General features: G+C 39.6%; 1 protein-coding gene across 3 annotated transcripts in view; it reads left to right on the top strand.

Moving 5' to 3' along the window:
* The first annotated feature begins 430 nt into the window (after window positions 1-430).
* LOC125015476 (voltage-dependent calcium channel subunit alpha-2/delta-4-like) overlaps window positions 431-22518 on the top strand; it is a 65392-nt gene continuing 43304 nt past the window's right edge. For all 3 annotated transcript variants that reach the window (XM_047597392.1, XM_047597393.1, XM_047597391.1), the window contains exons 1-11: window positions 431-1057; window positions 12858-12939; window positions 15855-15971; window positions 16527-16586; window positions 17441-17603; window positions 17693-17824; window positions 18357-18417; window positions 19749-19899; window positions 21279-21353; window positions 21652-21741; window positions 21915-22028. In XM_047597392.1, the coding sequence (XP_047453348.1) occupies window positions 933-1057; window positions 12858-12939; window positions 15855-15971; window positions 16527-16586; window positions 17441-17603; window positions 17693-17824; window positions 18357-18417; window positions 19749-19899; window positions 21279-21353; window positions 21652-21741; window positions 21915-22028 (1170 nt within the window). In that variant the 5' untranslated portion in view covers window positions 431-932. The remainder of the gene's footprint in view (window positions 1058-12857; window positions 12940-15854; window positions 15972-16526; window positions 16587-17440; window positions 17604-17692; window positions 17825-18356; window positions 18418-19748; window positions 19900-21278; window positions 21354-21651; window positions 21742-21914; window positions 22029-22518) is intronic.

The raw sequence follows: 22518 nt of genomic DNA, 5'->3' as shown, positions 1-22518 counted from the left end.
TCCCAAACCAATAACACACACGTCAGCTGTTCCTGCCGCTGCCCCTCATCCAGGTGCTGACCTCAGATGTGTGGATATCTCTGTGGTTAACCAGCTCATTGTCTGCATGATTTGTTTATGTGTCTAAGTGTGTGTGTGTGTGTGTGTGAGTGTGTGTCGAGGCATCATGTCACTGTTGGCAGGTCTTTCTCTCTCTCTCTCTCTCTCTCAGCCAAACTGAAGCGCAGTTTTTTTTTCTCTTCCGCCAGCTCTGATTGGTTGCAGGAGAGTCTGTCTCCAGAAATTGCTGTAATCCTCTTAGATAAAATAGAGCTCTCATCCAATCCCCTGCTCCAATCCCTCCCCTCACTCCCCCTGTTTCTCTCACTCTATCTCTCTCTCTCACTTCCATGGGGAAGAGGAGTTTTTAATCCAAGTGGATTATGTCGCAAATTGGGCGACAGTGGAGGCAAGCAGTTGGTGAATCTGGTAGACTGCCGGCTTTATGGCTTCCTAAATGTGTGCACGGTGGCGAAATGGACCAATTATTGCTCCTGGTTTCATGAAGAGGAACTTGGGACAACCATGAAAAACCAGGAGGAACCTGCAGTGGAGGAAACATTTTGTCAGTTTTTTGGGTTTCTGTGACAGATTTTTAATCACAATTATTTTTCTACATAATATATATTTTCTACATAAGTTTGTCTTGGGTGACTTTAAAGTCTTCGTGGCTGTCTGTAGTGTTTCCCAGAGGAAGATGAAAGGCTGAAGTGAAAATCAGGGTGAAGATGCCGGCAGCACGATGGATTTATCCAGACATGACGGAAAACATTCTGTGTCAAAAGACCACTGCTACATGCACTGCAGTTTTCTGTCTTTAGCCAACATGAGGAAACCGTTTCCTACAAACTCTTTATCGTCCTCCTGAACTCTCAGAGCCTGCGAGGAGCTTGATGTTGGGACTACAGGGAAGCAGGATGGAGGGCAGTGCACTGGGAATGAGAAACCTCTTGAGGATTCTGGGATTTATCTGCTTGTGGATTACAGCTCAGGCTCAGATGAAGATCCCACCAGAGACGTAAGTGCCCCTCCTTCACATCTTCTGGTGGATCTGAGCTTATTTATCATCAGCCCATTGTGATAAAATCATTATGAGATGCTTAACTACGCAGTGGTCAGTGCTAAACTATGTACTTCCAGGATGAATGCGTAGTATTTAGGGCTATACCTTAGTGTAATTCTGGTGTGGGGTGTTAGAAACGTTACCCCTAACTTCAGTCTGTATGTTTTATATCTTTGGAGAAGCTAGGATGTCATGGAGAACAAAATATATAGGTCTCTGGGTGGTAACAAAGTTTGACTGGTCAGTATGATTTAGAGTTTTTACTGTGAAAGTGAACATTGACATCTACGGGGCTGGATATAGGACCAAATAACTGCATGTGGTAGCGTTTAAGAGATCATATCTGACGGATCTAGGCTTTTATATCCCCACAGCATATACTTTCAATCAGTCTAATAGAGCATGTATTTATAGCTCATGTAGACAGTTGGGAGACCCGCATCATCTGTTTCTCAAAGCTGTACTTAGTTCATAATTAACTAGCGCAATGGGGGAACACTAAAGGAGGTTCAGACTGTTTGTCAGCTAGTCAGCTAACAGTCACATAAATGAGAGCCTTGCAGAGCAGTGGGCTAATAAGCAGCAGACGCTCCCCCCGCTTCTAAGACAGGTATTAAAAGAGAGGCTTATAGATAATAGTCCTGATTGGACTTGTTCTAGATAAAGGTAGCCTCCAATAGCGAACTTCAGAGTGTGTTGTGTTTTCATGAAAGTCCTGAGGGAATAACTGTGTGTTTGCAGCGCCCCTCAGGACTCCCTGACATCTGCTCCTCCTTTGTTTGTCAGTCAGGATGAGCAGCCAGATTATTCCAGGTGCCATTGATTATGCTTTAAATGGTCTCATGTCTGCTGTCAGAAGCTTGTGTCCGACATGATTCATGTGAAAAACCATGCTGAATTGCATGGTTGCCGCTATACATGTGTTGTGCACATCGACTTGGCAAGACACTTAACCCACATTTCTCCCAGCGTGTCCCCGACTGGTGTATGAATGAATGATCAGTTTCTACAAAATCTCCACAGTGGAGGTGGAGTGTGAGGACAATCGCAAAATTCACAACTCAGAAATTCAAAATTCACAATTTCAAGACTTGCCTCTAAATAGATGTAAATAGCTGTGTTATGCCAGACATGGACTACCCTTTTATTGCTGCATAAAAGAAAATTCTCTCACAATTTCACAGATTAAAAATATCTACCTGAAATGAGACATTGGTTTTATTCCAAACCCTATCATATTTGAGTTATTCCAGCTGGTCAGGCTAGCCAATCCGGGAGGTGTCGACTCAGTGACATTGAATTGCAGCCCAATCTGCTGCTCGTCAGCTCAACAATGTCAGTTCTACACCTTCGCAGACAACAACCTTCCTGTGAACAAGAGAGTAATGGACTGAACTCACCAATAGAATCCCTGATTGTTTTATTTGCAGAAAGCAACTTTGCAAAAAAAATGTAGGTTTGATTGCAAAATCATGACTGATGGACCTATTTGACACTGGCTACTTGAATACCGGCAATAACCTACAGTGATGTGTGTTCAGTATTTATTTCCTACTTTGAACTGCCATTTCCCAAACTGACTGATATTAAGTTTTGAAGTTTTGTTTTATGGAATGCATACATCAAAACAAAATCATTGTTCATGAAACGTACCTGGTGTATGACTACCTGACCACGTTTAAAGGTTTTTTCGCTATGCAGCATGAAACTCGGCAAATTGTGCGCCACTAAGAGGAGGCACAATTACTCCAGCTGACTTCAGTTGTCTGTCTATCACTTACTGTATGTTCTGCTCTTGGAACTCAGAGGCTCCGTTCAGACCTTGAACTGACATTTGCTCCGGGCAATCCGATCAAAAGACACCTTTTAGACTTCTACATCAATATCAGCCGTCACTATGCATGTCCATTAATGCTTGTGTCCCATTTCGACTGAGGTTGAAGAGTAAGAAGCAGCTGAAGTTGGCTCTTTCAAGAACAGACACTTACTAGGAGTAAAGTTTAACAGTTAAAATTTAGTAGATTATACCATTTTTAATGCTATATTTGATTAACATATTTGCAACATATATTTTAGATGGCCGTATAAATAACCTTCTTACCTTATAAATGAGCTGCATCTTGTCCATTTCTGCCTATAACTTCTATTTTAGTCATGCTGTTGTAGTTTCTGCTTCTGGCAACCCCATTATCATGAGCCTGTCAGACAGCCTTAGACAGAAGCAGCAGTGGCTCCCTGCAGCTGCAGTCCTGCATGGCTGCAGCTTCCTGGAGGACACGCCCTCCCTCCTCCATCTGAGCAGCATGGCTCACTGGCCTCTGTCTACACCCTCTCAGCCCGGTGACCTTCCACCGTGTCCCACATACACCGCCCAACTGACCGCTACAGGCTCTGTCACCAGGATACAAAGACACCTAAACCCCTGCAAATCCGCACTATTTCAATCCGCTGTTGTGACATGCAGAACTAATGACATATGACTTTGTGTCACACAGAGTGAAAAACTGTGTGACTGACTGGTATAGGGAAAATGCAGATTTGTGACATATAATGACTGGCAAGGACTCTGAATGAAGCAAATGTTGCAGCTCATTCTGTGTACACAAACAACAAATGTGTTTGTGGTTGTATGCAAGAAGATACTGAGTCTGCAGGGTTGTTTTAACATTGTGGTTTGAGTTACTAATACAGAGCATGTGGAAATTTGACACAATCTAAGGTACATAAAATGATTTTAGTTGATTATATGATTTTATGCAGAATAAAAGGAGACATAAAAACAAAAGTGTGTTATTTTGAGCAGCAGAGAATGTTGGTTCATCACCTAGACTGTATATAAACAACGGTATATATGTCCCCACTTCCGTGCATTGGGCCAGGGATACGGGCGGTGCCATCTGTGCACTGTGCACTATGGTCTGAGAGTGGAGCCATGCAGAGCCGTGGTATAGATGACACACCACACTTCCTCCAGGCTCATGTTTTCATTTAATTAATACTGCACTCTGTTCCACCGTCACCAGTTACAAAGAAATGTTGGATTATTCACTGTATTTATTTATTTATATATCTTTTCCAACTCTCATGGTCCTACAGGGCATGGCAGCTTGTAGTGATCATGATGTCACATTTCTGTAGCATCAAATAACTAAGAAACTTAGACATGCATAATGAAATCATCCACAAATTTTTTTCTCAAGCACTTCAGGGTTTTACTTTTTCCCATCCACTAACATGGAGGGGGTGGAGCTTATGGCCTACACTGCAGCCAGTCACCCGGGGGAGCTGTACTTGCTTTGGCAGATATTTCCTTCTTGAAGCTGAATTAAGTACATTGAATAACTTGTTTGATAATTAAAAAACAATCGTGCTCGATGAGATTCAGTGGATGAGAAAGAAGTATCAGATTATACTTTTTCTCTCTAGGGTTTCTGTTCACTGTTTTGTTTTTATCCCTCTGCATTGTCCCGTTCTTGTAAACATAATATCTCAGACACACCATGAAAGAATTTCTTCAAATTGGAAATATCTCGGACTGAGAGGGATTAACTGAAGAAGAGATTACTGTTTGCCATAGTCATAAAACACATTGTTGACAATGACAATAATTTCATTAATTCCATTTTGGTTGACAATGCACTTTTAGTTGGAATCTGTAGCAGACAGACTGATACTGCTAGTAAATGTAAAGGTGTCTTAAGGTATCTTGATTTTAATAGTGTCTAAGTACTACAGCATAAGGCTAATAACGTAGAACTACCCCTTTATAGTCATGGATTTAAGAAGTCAGACAAACCCCATCTCAAACTTTTTTAAGAGTTGTTTCCATCCACACACAACACATAATGTTTTCATTCATAATTGTTGCAATATTTTAACACAGCTATTTCCCTTTAATGGTTTAAAGGTTGAAGGTCTCTTGCAAACCTTTGAAGATTTTGTGAACTGTACGGAGAACACACTCAGGCTCCTTCACGTCTAGCATTAGCATTAGCGTTCCACAAAAACTGAATTTCACTTTATGCTGCATATGGGAGAGTGAGAGATTTGAGCAAGCATACTGGTCCAAAATGCCAGGCCCTAATAGATTTACACAACTTCAGCAATTGATTTCTGTACAGAAGATTATACTGTATGCCATATGTCTACCTGTGCAGCAACCATTACCTCACCGGAGTGTTTTCAGCAATAACAGATAACTGATTGATGAGGAAATCTACAAGTTCTGGAGTTGATGGTCCAGAAGGTGAAGAGTGTCAAAGACAGATTCAATATCAAAATTCAAGTCCTTTTTACTGTTACTTAGATGGTATTGAAAACTATTTATGTTAGTCCCACTGTGCTACATATGCTGATGAGACTGATATGATCTTATGTGACAGTTTGAGATTATAAGAGGAATCACGGGCAGGTTGGAGAATTTTTCAACCAGGTATGAGTGGATAACTGCAGGAGGCCATGAAGACTGGGCAGGTTTATGAGATCAAGACAACAGATGTAGTTTATGGAGCGCCGCAGGTCAGATATACAGCACTCCAGGCCAGAGACTCTCACAAGAAGAGGGAGGGGATCTTAAAAGTAGAGACGGTGTCTGCCTCTTGAACCCAAACTGAGAGCTGGTTCCACAGGAGAGGAGCCTGATACCTGAAGGCTCTACCTCCCATTCTACTTTTAGAACCTATAGGAACCATAAGTAGACCTGCACTTTGAGATCGCAGTGATCTGTTGGGACAATATGGTTCTATGAGGTCTTTCAGATATGATGGAGCTAGGCCTTTCAAGGCCTCGTATGTAAGGAGGAGGATTTTAAATTCAATTCTAGATTTTATAGGGAGCCAGTGAAGAGAAGCTAAAACTGGAGTAATATGATCTCTCTTGCTAATTTCTGTCAGTGCTGTTGCTGCGCAGTTTTTAATGATGAATGAATTGGAAGTTTTTAAAAGAGCTGTTTGGACAGCCAGACAGTAATGAGTTACAATAATCCAGCCTGGAAGACACAAATGTATGAACTATTTTTTCAGCATCACTCAGAGGATGTTCCTAATTTTGACAATATTACACAGCTGAAAGAAAGCAGTCCTGGTCACTTGCTTTGTGTAAGACATAAGACATAAGACAACGTTTATGTATCCCACGTATGGGAAATTTCCTTGTCACAGTAGCGCAGAATTAGGTACGAAAATATGGACGTAATATAAGAAACAATTAAAGACAGTGTCAAATTTGGAACAATGTACAAAATATTCAAGAATATACAGCACTGTGATAGTCAGTATAAACAGTGTGGATAGGGAAATTCAAAAAATGCAAAAATAAATAAATAACTAAGGAATATAATTTAAATTGCTAGGATCAGTGAACATGGGCTTTGAGGTAATTAGCACAAGATAGGCAAAATTATTGTGCAAAATAATCTGTAAAAAGGACAAATCAGGTCACAAAGACAGTCCCAGTTGTGAGTTATTGTTAACTCAGGCTGGTACTGTAAAGCCTGATGGCAGTTGGGATGAAGGACTGTGGTAGCGGTCTGTTGCTGAAGGAGCTATTTAACTCCCCTACATTCTGATGCAGTGGGTGAGAGGGGCTGTCCATGATTGATGTCAGCTTGGCCAACATCCTCCTCTCACCCACCTCTTCGATGGAGTCCAGAGAGCAGTCCAGAACAGAGCTGGCCTGTCTGACCAACTTGTTGAGTCTCTTCCTGTCCCTCTCTGAGCTCCCATTCCCCCAGTAGACCACTGCATACAGGATGGCAGAAGCCACCACAGAGTCAGAAGGTCCTGAGCAGTGACCTGCACACTCCAAGGGACCTCAGCCTTCTCAGCAGGTGAAGACAACTTTGGCCCTTCCTGTACAGGGTGTTAGGGTTGTGTGTCCAGTCCAGTTTAGTGTTTAGGTAAACACCAAGGTATTTGTATTCCTCTATGACTTCAATGTCCAAGTCCTGGATGTTCACCGGTGCAGGGTGAAGTGGTTTCCTGGCATTGACGTGCAGGTATATGTGTGAGAATGCATGATAATTAAAGGACATATCCTCATCAAATGTTACACCAAGGTTTTTCACAGTATTTCTGGAGGCCAAGGTAATGTCGTCCAAAGAGACCAGGTGATTAGACAATGAATTTCTGAGATGTTTAGGGCCAAATACAATGACTTCTGTTTTGTTTGAGTTTAAAAGTAGAAAATTACAGGTCATCCAAGCCTTTAAGTCTTCAAGGAATGCTTGGAGTTTAACCAGCTGATCTTTCACAAATATATCTAGGTATCATCTGCGTAGCAATGCTTCTAATAATATTGAAAGAATGAATGAATGAATAATGTCATTGCTGCTGTAATTGTACGGGTACATGTCATCTATACAGAATAAACATAGTTTTTAGTAGAATGGGTACTGATGACAGAGTTAAAGAGTTCAGATTGTCACGGATGCATGTAGTGCAAAGTATCATAAATAATTTTAGAAAAACTGTACAAAGATTTGTGGGATATTTATTGTGCAAGTAGGATTTCGGCTCAAACTCGTGCAGTGTTTGGGAATTTGTGGTCCGTGGTGGAGTTAGTGAGTCTTTGGAGCAGGGAGGGTGGGGGGAGTGCTCAGAGTTTTGATGAGATGCTGGAAGCTTTCCTTGTGCTCCTGGGTGTGGAAGATGCCCATGAGTGCTGTGTGCACCACTCTCTACAGGGTCTTTCTATCTGAAACTGTCCAGTTTCCAAACAAGACAGATTAATCTATACCCATATCTTGTTGTCATCTTTTTCTTCCTGTTGCTCTTTTCTCCACAGCTCTCTTGTCTCTTGTCTCTACTGCTCAAGCTTTTTTTTCCTGTTTAAAGGGTTTTTTTCTCACCATCTTGCAACACTTACAACTTTTATTGACACTATTTAAATAAAATTCTATTGAATTGCATTGAATTGAATTGAATTGGATTAAACTGATTGAACCCGCAAACTAAAAGGTAAATCCGTAGAAAGCTGAAGGCCTGGTTGGTTATATGAAGGATAGTTGTTTTGGAGTGGTTGTGGTTATGGTCCTGAAACTAAAGACAAATAAAGCAGCTCTCAATGAAAATGATTTTCAGAATTTCTAGGCAAAAAAAGAACATTGTGCACATAATTTACTCTTAACAACCTTATAGTCAGGGTTAAATCAGGCAAATACTGAAGTGCTTGATTTTGGATAACAAAGTTTTGTAAGAATCATTCTGCATACTGAGGAATTTAAAAGAATTAGCTAGAATAGCTTCAGCAACTCACAAATTCAAGCATTCGTGCTTTAGCCTATGTTGTTGTGAATGCTTGATACAGAAGAGTAGAATGAATATCTATTTTTGGGTTTTGTTGGACAGTTGGCCAACGGTTGTAACAAGACATTTGAAGAAGATAATTAGTGTTCCACTATTTCATAATTCAATCAGTTAATTAAACGAATAAGAGAATTAACTAAATCAAACTGTTCATTGATTTATCAAGCAATTAAATTTTTAGTTGCCATGTTTGGACTTTTTAGTTTAGATGGAAAAACTAAATAAACAGTCTGTCTGTGTCTATCTATGAGTGTGTGTGTGTGTGTGTGTGTGTGTGTGTGTGTGTGTGTGTGTGTGTGTGTGTGTCTTCACTTAACTCAGAGGATTAATGGCCAGAACAGATGGACCAATAAACTCCTCCGTTCCTCAGCACATGCTGACTAGACACACACAGTCATGCGAACTCACTGCTGACTTCACACAGTCATGCTGTAGGTAGACTTATTTACTAGGCCTGTGTTTCAATGTTTCAATCATCTCAATCTTCTCATTAGAAGAATATTCTGTCAGAATGGTTGATTTTCAGTGGTGTAAAATGTGTGCCTGGTGAAAACCAAATAAGTGAAATACTCTAAGAATAGTTCAGTATCAATTAATAAATGAGTAGTCATTATTTTTAACACATGTGCTTTACATCAGGTTAGGTTTGATGCATTTATGAGTTATTAAGAATGAAATGTAATGAGATTAATTAGAGATATTTTGTCATCTCATAGACAAAATGAATAAATGACAAAACAAGAAAATAAACCAGTTATGACAAATCACTAGATGCGTCTTCAATTATTTGTCTTAATGTTATTCAAATTATGTAGCCCTCTGTCCCTCTGTCTTGTGATGAAATGTGGATCAAAATGGATGATTTTGTGTGTGCATGTGTGTGTGTGACATCAACCAAACTAGTTTTGTTTTTCCCAGTCTCCTAAGAGAGAGAATGGATCTCCATGTAATTCAGACATCGCCTGCCGCGCCGTGTGTTCTGCTGTTGTGTTGAATGGTTGTGAGTGTCAGTTAGTGCTGAGCACACACCTGCAGGTCTCTGCTGTGACCCAGATGAAGAACAGATTATCTAAATCTCTTTCATCGCTGTCATATTTAAGGGCCTTTTTCTGCCGTAACGCAGCGCTGCTGAGCAGAGCGTTGCCATGGCAATGCGCAGGCTAAACTCACAGCAGTGTAACCTCCAAACACAATATCCATCTATACAGTACACTGCAAAAGCTTTACAGGCAGCTTGTTGTAGAGTTATGATGTCACCATTACTGCCATCATCACCACCTATCTGAATACTGTTGAATTGTACCTTTGCTAGCCACCTATGTATGCTAGTGTTGTCATTTCTTCTGCTACCACCTCTTCCAATTCATCATTTCTACTACCTTTGTCAATGTTGGTTCTTTTTGTTCAGGATTGACACATGTTTCCATTATTAAGACAGAGATGGTCATACTTGAACTGCAAACACTTTCTTCTTAATACCCAGTTTAAAAGTTTTGTTTTTATGCCTTGTTTGGTCTTGTATTGTATCTTGTATCCGTCAGTGGACTGTTGTTATGACTCAAGTGAATTTCTGTTGTCAGATAAACATCTGAATGATTTAATCACAGAAGTATAAAATAATAAGGTGAACCAGCCATGCCAGAGAAGTGTATGCAGCAGATGGAGATTTTTCCCTCTTCAAGCAGCAGGCTTCAATATCAGCTGGACAGGTGCTACAAATCGGGGCAATCAAACCTAAGTGGCCAATCTGGAGAGAAGGCTGAGGCCAGACACGGGTTCTCACTAACAGGGCAATTTCAAGGCACCCTGGGGTCCTCAGGCAAAAGATACTTTGATAGGCTTGTTCTGGAGGTTTCAGGCTGGTTTTTGTAAAGTCTTCAGACAGTTTGTATTGTTATTGGCGCTATATAAATAAAACTGAATTGAATTGAATTGAGTATCTCTTGATATCTCAAATGCTTCAAGCCTTTCCACTGTCTAACCCGTGTCTCGTTTCTTTTCGCTTCATTTTGCCTGGTGTAGGTGTGGCCACATCGGAGACACTCCCAGACTGTCATTGTTGCCATAGACACATATATGTAGACGACATTTTGGAGGTGGCAAAAGGGAGCGATCGGAGCATAGACTTATATGCAAGAGACATGTATACATTGATCAAAATCAGTTAAATGTAAACATTAGTGCTCTTTATTCAGAAAACCCTCATGTCACATCTACATTTCAGGATCTGGTTATTGTATGATAACAGTTGTACAGTATATCTATCGTATGATAATCGTATTTTTACGATTATTTCACCCTCTATACGATTTATGATAAATAATTCCAAAAATTCCATTATATATGATAATTTAAATGTATGACCCATTCAATACATGTCCTATGTGATACGTAAGCTTTTGGTATGATAATTTGTTATAGTACGGCTGTGATGCAGAACTAGCCTAGCGGTTAATTTTAGCCAGACCTGATTCCATAAATAGAGAGGGAGAACATGAAAATAAACATGAAAACAAACGAAAAAAAATAACACGTACTCAATAAATAAATAAACCAACTAAATAATAAAATGGTTTTTAATCTCACATCATTTATATTCCTAATTATTCATATTGGTAACAACAATTTTGATTTAAAAAAAAAACAACCCAACCGTTCAAATTTTGAATGGCATATTGACTGAATCGGGTCATGGTTAAATGTCCAAATAGCGGACCTAGTTTACACGTCATGTCGACGTCCAGAATTGGTCGTGGACCAACGAACACAATACAGACATGATCTGCACGTCCATCAGACCATCTAATGTTTAGTGGGCTAGACACAGATTAGATGTTAAATATAGATATTTCAATATTTATCATCACAGTAACAGTGTTACACACATTAGTAGCTGTAAACACTCATAAAAACATTAGAAAATTACATAAGTTGGTTTGGTGCTTATCTGTACCTGAACATAAGGAGTAAACATTTATAATCATCATCTTAAAAGCTATGTTATTTTTGGTGCCTATTTGTGTGCGTGTGTGCATGTAAACAGACGTAAACAGACTTGAATGATCCACAAGGGAAATTCATTGATCATAGTAGCTTAATTGACACGAAAAGATGAGCTGTTATACAGCTGGATAGAATAAGGAATAATGGAAGTAGAAATGCGTAGAAATGTGCTTTATGAAGTTCAGTCCATTTCCTCTCCGCGTTGACGTATCGCAGCAACGGACCAACCCGGTCAATAGGGCATCTATGTATATATGTCTGTGGTTGTTGCAGTGTCTAAGGGGGTTTCAAGTTGTGTGTTGACTACCAAATGTCAGCAATCCCCAATGTCAGCTGTCTCTAGGGGCCCCCTTCCAGCTTGGGTCCCTAGGCAATTGCCTAGTTTGCCTGTCTGCTTGCGATGGCCCTGGTCACGAGTCAAGAAACCAACCAGCACAAAATAGAATAAAATCCTCTTACACTCAAGTCAAGGGAATCCACGTAATAATATAAATCTGTGTGTGTGTCCATAATATGATGGGAACGAGACAACAGAAACAACATGTGGTGCAATATTTGTTTTTCAAGAGCAATCCTCCTATTGGAGTTTGTCATTATTCATGACATTCATGAATGTTAATACGTATATTCAGTCTCCATTACTTCAGCCTTTTATTTAACTTTGTTGTTCTTTCACCCAACTCTAATTACTATGATTATTAGTAGCAGTTAGTTAAAACTGATCTGTAAATATTGTTTGTACCTTTCATATTCCTCTTCTATAGTTTTTTTTCTTCTCTTATCTACATTTCCCTGTGGGAATAAATAATATATAATAATAACTTTTCTGAGAAAAATACATATACATAATATATACATTAATAAAACAAATATATCCAGGGAATGCAGCTGTCCCACTGACACCGAGGCTAATAGTTAAATAGATAATATCATATTATAATTATCTTATATTATGATATTATCATAGCATAATGAAAGGACACATTTGCTGGGAATATCAAGGTCTTCCTCAGATGTATAATAAAGCTATAAAAAATAGGGAGGCAGCTCCATTTTCTTCTGAACTTTGTTGGAGACTTACAAGAGTAAAAGTCAAGACAGCCATCTAATTTTCCACAACATACTGCATCACTGAAGAGTAAGAAGGGGGTAGAACAGGGGGATGGTGACGAATATGCAAACTGCACACAGAAAGGCTCAGCCAGAACCCTCTTGCTGTGGGGCATCGGTGCTAACCACCACCTAACTGCACCGCCCTTATTGTTTTCATCTCTCACATTTTTAAAGGTTGAACGTTTCATTTATCTGTTTGTAACCTGAGTTTTGCACTAATGCTCCACATTACAAAGCATCTGATCGGTCATTAGAGTACTGCTTCTCAGGAGAGAGCTGTGTTGTGTGTAAAGCTGTCCTTTACACAATAATGACATACTGTATGTGTTTTTCAGGGTACAACAGTGGGCATCGGTGTTCTCTGTTCAGCTTCGAGAGCTCACAACCAAATACTCCGGCTCTCTGCTCCTACAAAAGGTACGTTAAATCAACACTATTATGATAGTTAAGGGAATGTACGAGGAGAAACCTGGAGCAGGTTCATATGGGGGCGAACAATCTGCACTAATCCTTAGGACTAAAAGAACTAAAAAGTAACTCTTTTACTTAGATTTCTGGGTTGATCTATTTTCATTTAGCGTTCTGATGTTTACTGTTTACATTAAAACATGACAGTGCAGTGACATTAGTATATGAACATGGATGTATTTATAGGCAACTGAAAAGAAAATGCGACAAAAAAAATATTAGATTAGATTTTTTTAAAAACTACTGCCTTTATACTATTGAAAAGTCTGTTTTGGACAGAATTTAATTATCAAAGCAGGATGACAGGATGTTTGTTCTGGATTAGAGTCACTGTGAGGCTGTAGATGACATAATACAATTTTTACTGATGGAAGGGAAACTAATGAATGAGCAGAGCCTTTAACCGAAGGTCACCAGACTAGTTCAACTAGAAACAAATAGTGAAGCAACGTGTTAATGTAAGTTTAGATGTGCATTTGAATGTGTGTGACTGAGTACAAGTGCTAGTGTCCATGTGTGTGTGTGTGCGTGCGTGTGTATCTGTGTGTGTGTGCCCGCATATCAAAACACACACACACTCGGATCATGGTAATGCCCAGATTGAGGACCGAGCCCTCTTTACCGGCGTCAGGATTTGTGGCTTGCTCTGATTTTAGATATTCATCCATTTATCTGTCAGATTTAGATCTGTCAGAGGCAGTCAGCACTTTGTCTGCTTCCAAACACACAACCACCTCCTGTAGTTAGAACAAACAACCCACCGACACGTCAGTAAGGCAACTAAATTCAGCTATAATAACTATTATGTTGTGTATTGAAATCTGTCACGTCAAATTATCAGAAGTACAGATGTTCCAGGGTGGACGTAATGATTGTTATCAGGGCAAATTTGAGAAGATCAGTGCTGACTAAAATAAATCAAATCAAACATTACTAGTTCCTTACTGAAATCTGGGTTGTGTCTACTGGGGATGAGCCAAAATGGTATTCTTTTGTTAGCAAGGAAGGTTAGCAAAGAAGCTCCCCTCATACAAAATACAGTCAAATAATTCCATGACACTTTTTTCACTCTTAATTAAATAATAATTTAATTATTTTTAATAAAAAGAATCATTTAAAAAATACAGCATTCAAATAGAATAACGTAGATAATAAGTTAATAATTTATTTATTTTTTTGCCATCTTAGTCTCTAGACTTCTGTCAGTACAATAATTCCTGTAACTTCGTTCTAAAATGTTGGTGTTTTGGTGTAGGACATGTTAACAGTGCCTTCGAGCCCAACTGATCATCAGGGTCGGTTGGTGTATTACAACCAAGTGAAACTGCTTAACTGTTAACTAACTTAACCGCTTAACTGTAGTCTTTGTAGCCTAACATTATGTCAATGGCCCTTGTTATATTTTTGTCAAAGACATGTGGGAGCTTCCTTTTGATAAAAAACATTTAGGAGATTGGATTCCTACCAAGGTTCCATTGACCATGCAGACACCATTGTGACCATAGACTGTATATAAATATGGACAATGCAGCCCCACTTCCTTGCACCGGCCAAACTGACGCTGCTTGTTTGGGAATATAAGTTTGGAGCCAGACTTTGTTCAGTACAGTCCAAAAGTGGAGACATGTGGAGTGTGAACGTTATCGATGACCCGCCCACACTTCCACCAGACACACTCTTCTTTCCATTTAATTAATACCAGGACTCTTGCTGTCCTACAGGACTGCTTCACTCCACGGTTGGCATGGCAACTTGTAGTAGTCATGATGTCACATCCTAATTCTATAGATAGATAGATAGATAGATAGATAGATAGATAGATAGATAGATAGATAGACAGTAGTGTGGACCAGTCAGTCTCTTGTTGGGAACTACTTCCACCTGTGCATTCCTAAAATATTTTTTTCCCACCAAGAATCTTCCACTGACATGCGGATGACATATCTAGCTTCACATTCATATCACGTCAGACTGCAGCTTGTTGTGTTTCCTCTTTGGCACTCTTTTACTAGGACCGTTGAACTGATTGGTTGAACATAGCTGTGATTACCAAATGTTTCGCTTACCTTTTCTAAGTGACTTCACAATGACTTGCAAAGTCGAACTTAACAAAACCCATCTGTTTCATCAGGTTGGTGGATCAGAGACAGGAGACATTCATCTGGGTTACACTAAATGTTTGGCTCAGCTCATGTATTTGCTTCTGTTCATGGGCTGCTTCGACTAATTGGAATTAGTGAATGGCTTAATCAAGTTATTCGGAGAGTAAATAACCAGGCTGGGCTGTCCCTCCTTATTCTCATCCGACTGATCCACCACAAGCTTCTTGATCCAGAGAAAGTGACCTGATTACCTCAGATATTCCCTGAGTTAAAAAAAAAAAAAAAAAAAAAAAAAAAAACACACCTTACTCCATAGCAGTGGATTTAATCTGAGCAAATAAAGCTGGCAATGTGAATTATTTGATAAAATTGTGAAGCCAACTGTCAAAAGCATCAGGTCAAAGTTTCAGTAACTTTTTGGATACATCTGTAAATGCAAGTAAGTGTAAGTAAGGACAAATCAAAACAGATCTGACAGGAGCTATTACTTCAAATCTTGTTTCAAGATCATCCTGAGTGAAACACTGCTGAAGCAGAGCAGTATGTGAACAAGTTTTGATGCAAACAGCACTAATACTGAGTAGCTTCCAATGTTTTCCATCTGAAAATAGAAACACTGCCGACGCAGAACTGACAACCTGTTGTGGATAGTAAAACTAGTGTATATAGTAACTGGACACTAATTCAGTTACTGGGATCCCTTTTAATTCTGATACAGCTCTTGAAGCTAGATTTTTAGAACCTGTTTTCATTTTCACTCAGAAACTGAAGGATGTGGAGTCCATCATTAAGATTGTGGAGCTAAACGGAGACGACTTGGTGAAGGACTACTCTGATGAAATTGAACGGATGTTAGGAAGTAAGATGAAGTCAGTAAAGGTAAGCATACAAATCTGTTATTTCAGGCCTAAACGCTGATGCTGCCAACTGCTCAGTCACAGATCAGTCACCTTCTCGTACAGTTAGTCCATGCAGAGGTAGACCTTGCAGACCACATTTGAACTGAGAATGTTTCCTCGACCTTCTCTGATTGGCTGAATGAAAACCACATGCTCCTAAACCTCACTGAGAAGCACAATTTAAAATGTGAGCTGAATTTTCCAAATATGGTTCCTTGCCTCATCAAGAGTTAAACAGTATCCGTGAAGGATTCTGCTTCTGATTTAAAACTGACGCTGTGTTTAGTATTAATTATTGAGCATGGGAGGTAACAGGCTACCTGCTTTCAGCCTTTGTGCAAAGCTAAGCTAAAAACCTTATTGCACCACACAGACGGAAGTTGAGTAAAGGCTATTAGGGACAAGATGAATGCACCCTAGAGTCGTTTAATCTCAGATGTGAGTTCCCAGCTTGCAAGTTGACTGACAGGGCAAACACACACAAATAAACAACTTTCAATATCATTTCGTATTTCTTTTGTCCGTCTTGTGTCAGAGGTTGGCAGAGTCAGCAGAAGATGCAGACTTGTACCATGAATACAACGCTTCATTAGAGGTCAGTGCTCTTTTGTTTTTGTTTTTTTTAATCAACAAGCTGACTGTTAAATAACTCTTCCAGCTGATGATGTTCCCCATCAATAACTTTTATCCTGCGTGAAAACAAAACTTGCAAATGTTGGACAATCTTCCACAGTTGCCAGTTAACAGTCAATGTAATTTGTCACTCTCTGAGGTACTTGGACTCTGCGGTGCTGTTGTCTTGAACGCTAACATTAGCATGCTAATTGTCTGCGGATCAGATGTAAAAGTAGACCGGTCTGCTGCAGACTGGAGCTTAAGAGCTTCAAGCTGACGCCTGAAATTAGATTAGATCAAACTTCGCTGAGCCTGTGAGGAAACTGGGTCGACACCGGGGCAAGACACACAGAAAATAAACAGTGGGGCACAACAACGTCATATGACTGGACAGAAAGAGGGATGGAAAGTAAATGACCATGATGAGACAGTATATAGCAGCAAAGGGTAATTATTTTGAATTTGTGTATGGTTTTCTATTGATTAAATTGGTAAATCTGAGACTAACATTTTAATTTTAAATATGATTGTATACAAGATTACAGTTCAAAATAAAACTATAACTTTGATAATATAAGTTGAACAAAACAAACAAAAAACTAAATCCATAAACTAATTTACAAAGTAGACAGGAGTTTTAAAAAGCAGAGATCATAGCTTTTAGGGCTGTAATCTGATTGTTTGTCAATCAGATCAAATCTACTCCTACAGTATCCATTATTGTTGATAATATTGCATCATAGGATTCAATGGTGTTTGTATTATTTGGATGCCATTTGTTTGAAATTGTTAAAATTGTGTTTTTTCTTCAACTCCCCCTGCTGTCTCTCTCAGTTTGATTACTACAACTCCATGCTGATCAACACCATGGATGAGGATGGGAACTATGTAGAACTGGGGGGAGAATTTCCCCTGGAGGAGAATGAGCATTTCAACAACCTGCTGGTGAACACACAGCAGAGTAATATCCAGGTTCCCACCAACGTCTATAACAAAGGTCATAGGTGTTTTACATTTGACACCATCACAGCAGCTTTATCCCTCTCACTCAGAGATCTGAACCAGAATGTGTCCACTTCTGTGCAGATCCCAACATCCTCAATGCCATCTACAACTCAGAGGCATTAAACGACGTCTTCATCAGTAACTTTCAGAAGGATCCCACCCTCACCTGGCAGTACTTTGGCAGCACCACTGGCTTCTTCAGGATCTACCCTGGTGAGTTAATAGTGATGTCAGAGGATGGGAGGACAGAGGAGCTCAGATACATTTTGTGGGTCCATCTAAAACAGATTGTTTTTTTACAAGGATAGTTATAGTTTCTCTCATTTTAAGTAGTGAATATAATCTTTTTGACATGTTTCGTAAAGTTACTTATTTGACATTATAGAAACAGGATGTGACTTCATGATGACTACCTGTTGCCATGCCAACCTCTCCGTAAAGCGGAGAGTAGAGAAAGTAGGGAGTAGAAAAAAATAATAAATAAGTACAACATATAATCCAGAGGTCCAGATTTAGAGCAGAGCTTTATAAACTTTTGCTGTTCATAGGTTAGCTGCCACTATGACACTCATTTCAAACAACAGTCAAAAGAGTCAAAAACAGATCACACTGTCATAGTAGGTGTATGTTTCAAAATATAAATGTTTGTGGGTTTTAAATATAGTTTGAATATAGTTTAATTATTATAATCATCTGTGTCAGTAGGTAAGTGGAGTATAAACTGACCTTGTATGTTCTCTGTTAGGTATTAAATGGACTCCAGATGCTAATGGTGTGGCAGCCTTTGACTGCAGGAACAGAAACTGGTGAGTTTTCCCCATCAGAGAGAACCGGTTCTCTAATATGAACAGTTTTTTAGGGTGTTTGTCTTGATGTCCCAAGCCAGTAGGGGGCCCCTAAAATCTTACAACCTAAACAAAATTAGCAATGTTGTAAGCTTTAACAATTAGAGAGACACCTAAATAAGATCCGTTCCACTAGAATTACATTATTTAGTTTTATCTTTATTTGATATTTTGATATTTAAATTAGTTTAACATGTTGTTAAATCGGACACTAGATCTTTTTAGCTGTAAAGTTTGTCACATGTTAACTGGAAATTATTTCTGCCACCTCTGGAAGAAGCTGAGATGAATTTAAGTTGGACTCTTTTGATTGATGGCAGCTGAATTAGAGGAGTTAATTGGTTGTAATTATCTTAAATGTTCGGTGGTAAACACTGGGACAGATGGGTTGCTAAATTTAGCCTGTTAACTGATAAAGGCGTCAACTTGCCAGCAGCAGAGAGACAGATACAGAAAGTATGGTGAAGAAGGAGGCTAGGAACAACTTGTGTTTACGAGTGCCACCGAAGACAGACACAATATTTGACTGAATTCAGCTGCTAGTGTCACTAAACTACCCTTTGATTGGGCATACTGCATTAACTACACTCTCTTAGTTGATCCTTAGCATGTGAGAACTGATAGACTCTCTGTATTCCAGATTGAGAAATTATTGTGTTACTGAGACAGAAAACGTTGAAAATTGAGTGTCAGTGAAACCCCAACAATTAGTCCCGTTGTAAATGGGTTTCTTTTATTTTGTCCACTCACTGAAAACTTACCTTTATCGGACTAAATCCTTATGTAAAACAGTCATACCTCAGGCTGTGTGTCAGCTGAGGAGCAGTCAGCTAAGGTCCTGATCCCTTGCAAAAGACGATAAGCTGCTCTTTACCCGGGTCAGTGCAGTACACATGGCACCATATGTGACTGTTCATGCATTTCTAAATAATACCAGGGAGCTGCATATGCCCCTGAACGCCTTGGCTCACTGTTTCACTGCAAAATGACTGCATGTGTTTGAAGGGAGATGAAACCTGAAACTCAGAGTGGTACATTTCTACACTGGTCTTCACTGTAGTGTCACATTTGTATGTGCAGTTATGAAATGTTTGCTGGGGTTAAACCATGCGTTTTCATGACAGGTTTCATATCACAAAGCCTTTGTGTGGACTAGTGCTAATAGACAGTTAGGGACAGTAAAATTCAGGTTGACTGTGTGATTATCTTTGATAAAAGGTCTGAAACAGAGGTTTTCAGAAATATAGCGTGTCTAGTAAAGTTGTCTAACTCAATGTCTTTCTTGTGTTCAGGTACATTCAGGCTGCCACGTCCCCCAAAGACATCATAATCATGGTTGACATCAGCGGCAGTATGAAGGGTCTGAAGATGACCATCGCCAAACACACTATCAACACTATCCTAGACACACTGGGAGAGAACGACTTTGTCAACGTCATCGCTGTGAGTCACATGCACCTTGCCTCAAGCAGTTTAATCCGTAAAACACACCTACTGCCAACTTCACAAGGAACAGAGTGGCCACGTTTACACTCCCGAGCAATCTGCATGTCACCACGTGATCTTGGTGATTGTTTTCCTGTTGGGTAATCCTCTTGGAAACAAGTTTTAAAGCCTGAAAACCTATCATTAGCCCCGTTTACACTTGGTATTAACATGGGTGATCTGATCCCAATTATTCAAGTATGTGTGTTCGGGCCTGGCTTTAAAATGTGTCTCCTGCTCAAGTGACCACTTGTGATCAGATCTCAGTTCCACGCTCTGTATGCAAATAAACACCTATATCATTTGAGACGCAGTAGGATATTTTGCAGCAGCTGCTGTCTCTGTCAACTGTCTTGAGAACCCCAAACAGGGTGATGACACAAAAATTAGAGTTGAAATAAGCTGTGAATCTCTCTTGCACTCACTGAATTTGTTTGTGCCTCTAGTGTTATTTTAGAAACCCATATAAGGTCATAACTATAACTCTGGAACAGTTCCAGAGTGACAAAGGGAAAGAATCTCTGGTAATAAATAATATGGGAGATTTCCATTCTGCAGAGGCTATTAACTGAATGAGCAAATACGGCAACTTAACTCCACACCTGCATATATCCACATGAACACATGGCTAATTAACCACGTGCCAATGGCAAGTTTAATCACTTAATAACACATAGCCTACGTTTATTTAATACTTTCTTAGTTTAGTTAATTAATAGCTACTGGGACAACAGATTTTAAGACTCTTTCTACTGATAATCAGGAAACAGGTACAGGGTTTTTGCCTTTCCGTAGTTTGAATGTGCATAACCAGGATGCATTGAGGAGACCTGTAAAACAAATACTTACAAATAGTTCTCTGGTGTTATAGCAAGATGTATAGTTGATATATGGAATCAGAGTGTGTATATCAGGCCTATTAAATTATTGGCCTATGGGACACATGCAGCCTAGGGCCAACCCCCTAACAGCCCAGCCCACCTGAACTGAATTTAATTGAATTGGAGAAATGGTGAGGTGACCCGTTTCAAAAGATTTCTGAAATTCTTACAGTGTTTGTTTTACACCATGAAAGCAGCACTCTGTGTGTGTCAGTGCTGAGCAGAATAGTACGAAGATACCAAGTCTAAAATAAGTTCAACTCTGAAACGTGGACTGACAGTGAAATTTGTTATTTAAAGCTGTCTGGACTGACAAATACTTATTTATTTGTGGTCACACACTATTTGAGACTAATTGACTCAGCGAAAGCTCAGCTAGCGCCCCAGGGGTTTCAATCACTGGCCACTGTTTGCTCATTAAATGGCCTCTTCCTGTGTGTCTCTTCTGGTCTGCAGTACACTGACTATGTTCGCTACGTGGAGCCGTGCTTCAGAGGAACCCTGGTCCAGGCTGACTTGGACAACAGGGAGGTAAGACCATTATCTGCTTCGTGGAGGCTTAAGGAGCTGAGGAGTCATCTTAGCAGCCACACTCACACACACACACACATACACACACAGGAATACCCTCGGCATCATCAACAGGTCAACCTCTTGACCTACTTCTCTGAGACACACAGAAACCACAGTCAGCCAACCTGGACCTCTATTTCTGTGCCAGAATTAATGAGAGTGTAAAGCTCATTTGTATTAGTGTGGCATCACAATTACAGAGATTAAGATTTGCTGTTGTGCATATGTTTAACTGGGGAATAACCTTTTCTCTCAGCACTTTAAGCTGCTGGTGGAGGAACTTCACGTTAAAGGAGAAGCCAAGATCAAGAACGCCATGAAGGAGTCTTTCAAAATCCTGAACGAGGTCTGTGACCCTTTTTGTCCCTATCAACTCTCATGTTAAAATAAAGCAAAGGTTTCAATTCAAATTGAAATGGAACATTTAATGTATGTATGTATGTATGTATGTATGTATGTATGTATGTATGTATGTATGTATAGATAGATAGATATGTAAATGTGTATATTTGTGTGCAGGCACGGGCAAATGGTCAGGGCAGCATGTGTAATCAGGCCATCATGCTGATCACTGATGGGGCCATGGAGGACTTTGAGTCTGTGTTTGAGGAGTTCAACTGGCCTGACCGCAGGGTGAGATCGGCATTATCCCACACTCTTGGCAAAAGCCTAATCCAAGCTGTTGTTCAGCACTGTATGTGGTCAACTGCAAAGAAAGAAGTAATGATTTGCTGCTATATGACAAGTTTTTTATTTAATGAATACCAATAGATACAGAATGTATAAAGGAGACCTCTACTAACTAAAGTAAATAAAGTTAATTGAAAATAGACAACAAAAAATAGTCAGTAGCTGTATATATGTACACACACACACACACACACACACACACACACACACACACACACACACACACATATATATATATATATATATATATATATAGAGAGAGAGAGAGAGAGAGAGAGAGATCTCCTTAAGTTGTAACAAATTAGATGACAGCAAACAAAAAAACGATACAGTTGTGCACATCCCTGTAGTCAAGATAAATACTAGTGTCCTGGTTAGTCTATAATGAATCACATATGCCCAGGTAACAGATGAAAGTGGTCGTTTTGATATG

The sequence above is a fragment of the Mugil cephalus genome, chromosome 10, assembly GCF_022458985.1.
Source record: "Mugil cephalus isolate CIBA_MC_2020 chromosome 10, CIBA_Mcephalus_1.1, whole genome shotgun sequence".
Lineage (NCBI taxonomy): Eukaryota > Metazoa > Chordata > Actinopteri > Mugiliformes > Mugilidae > Mugil > Mugil cephalus.
Note: the sequence above shows the minus strand (reverse complement) of the source record. Positions and strands in the feature narration are given on the sequence as shown.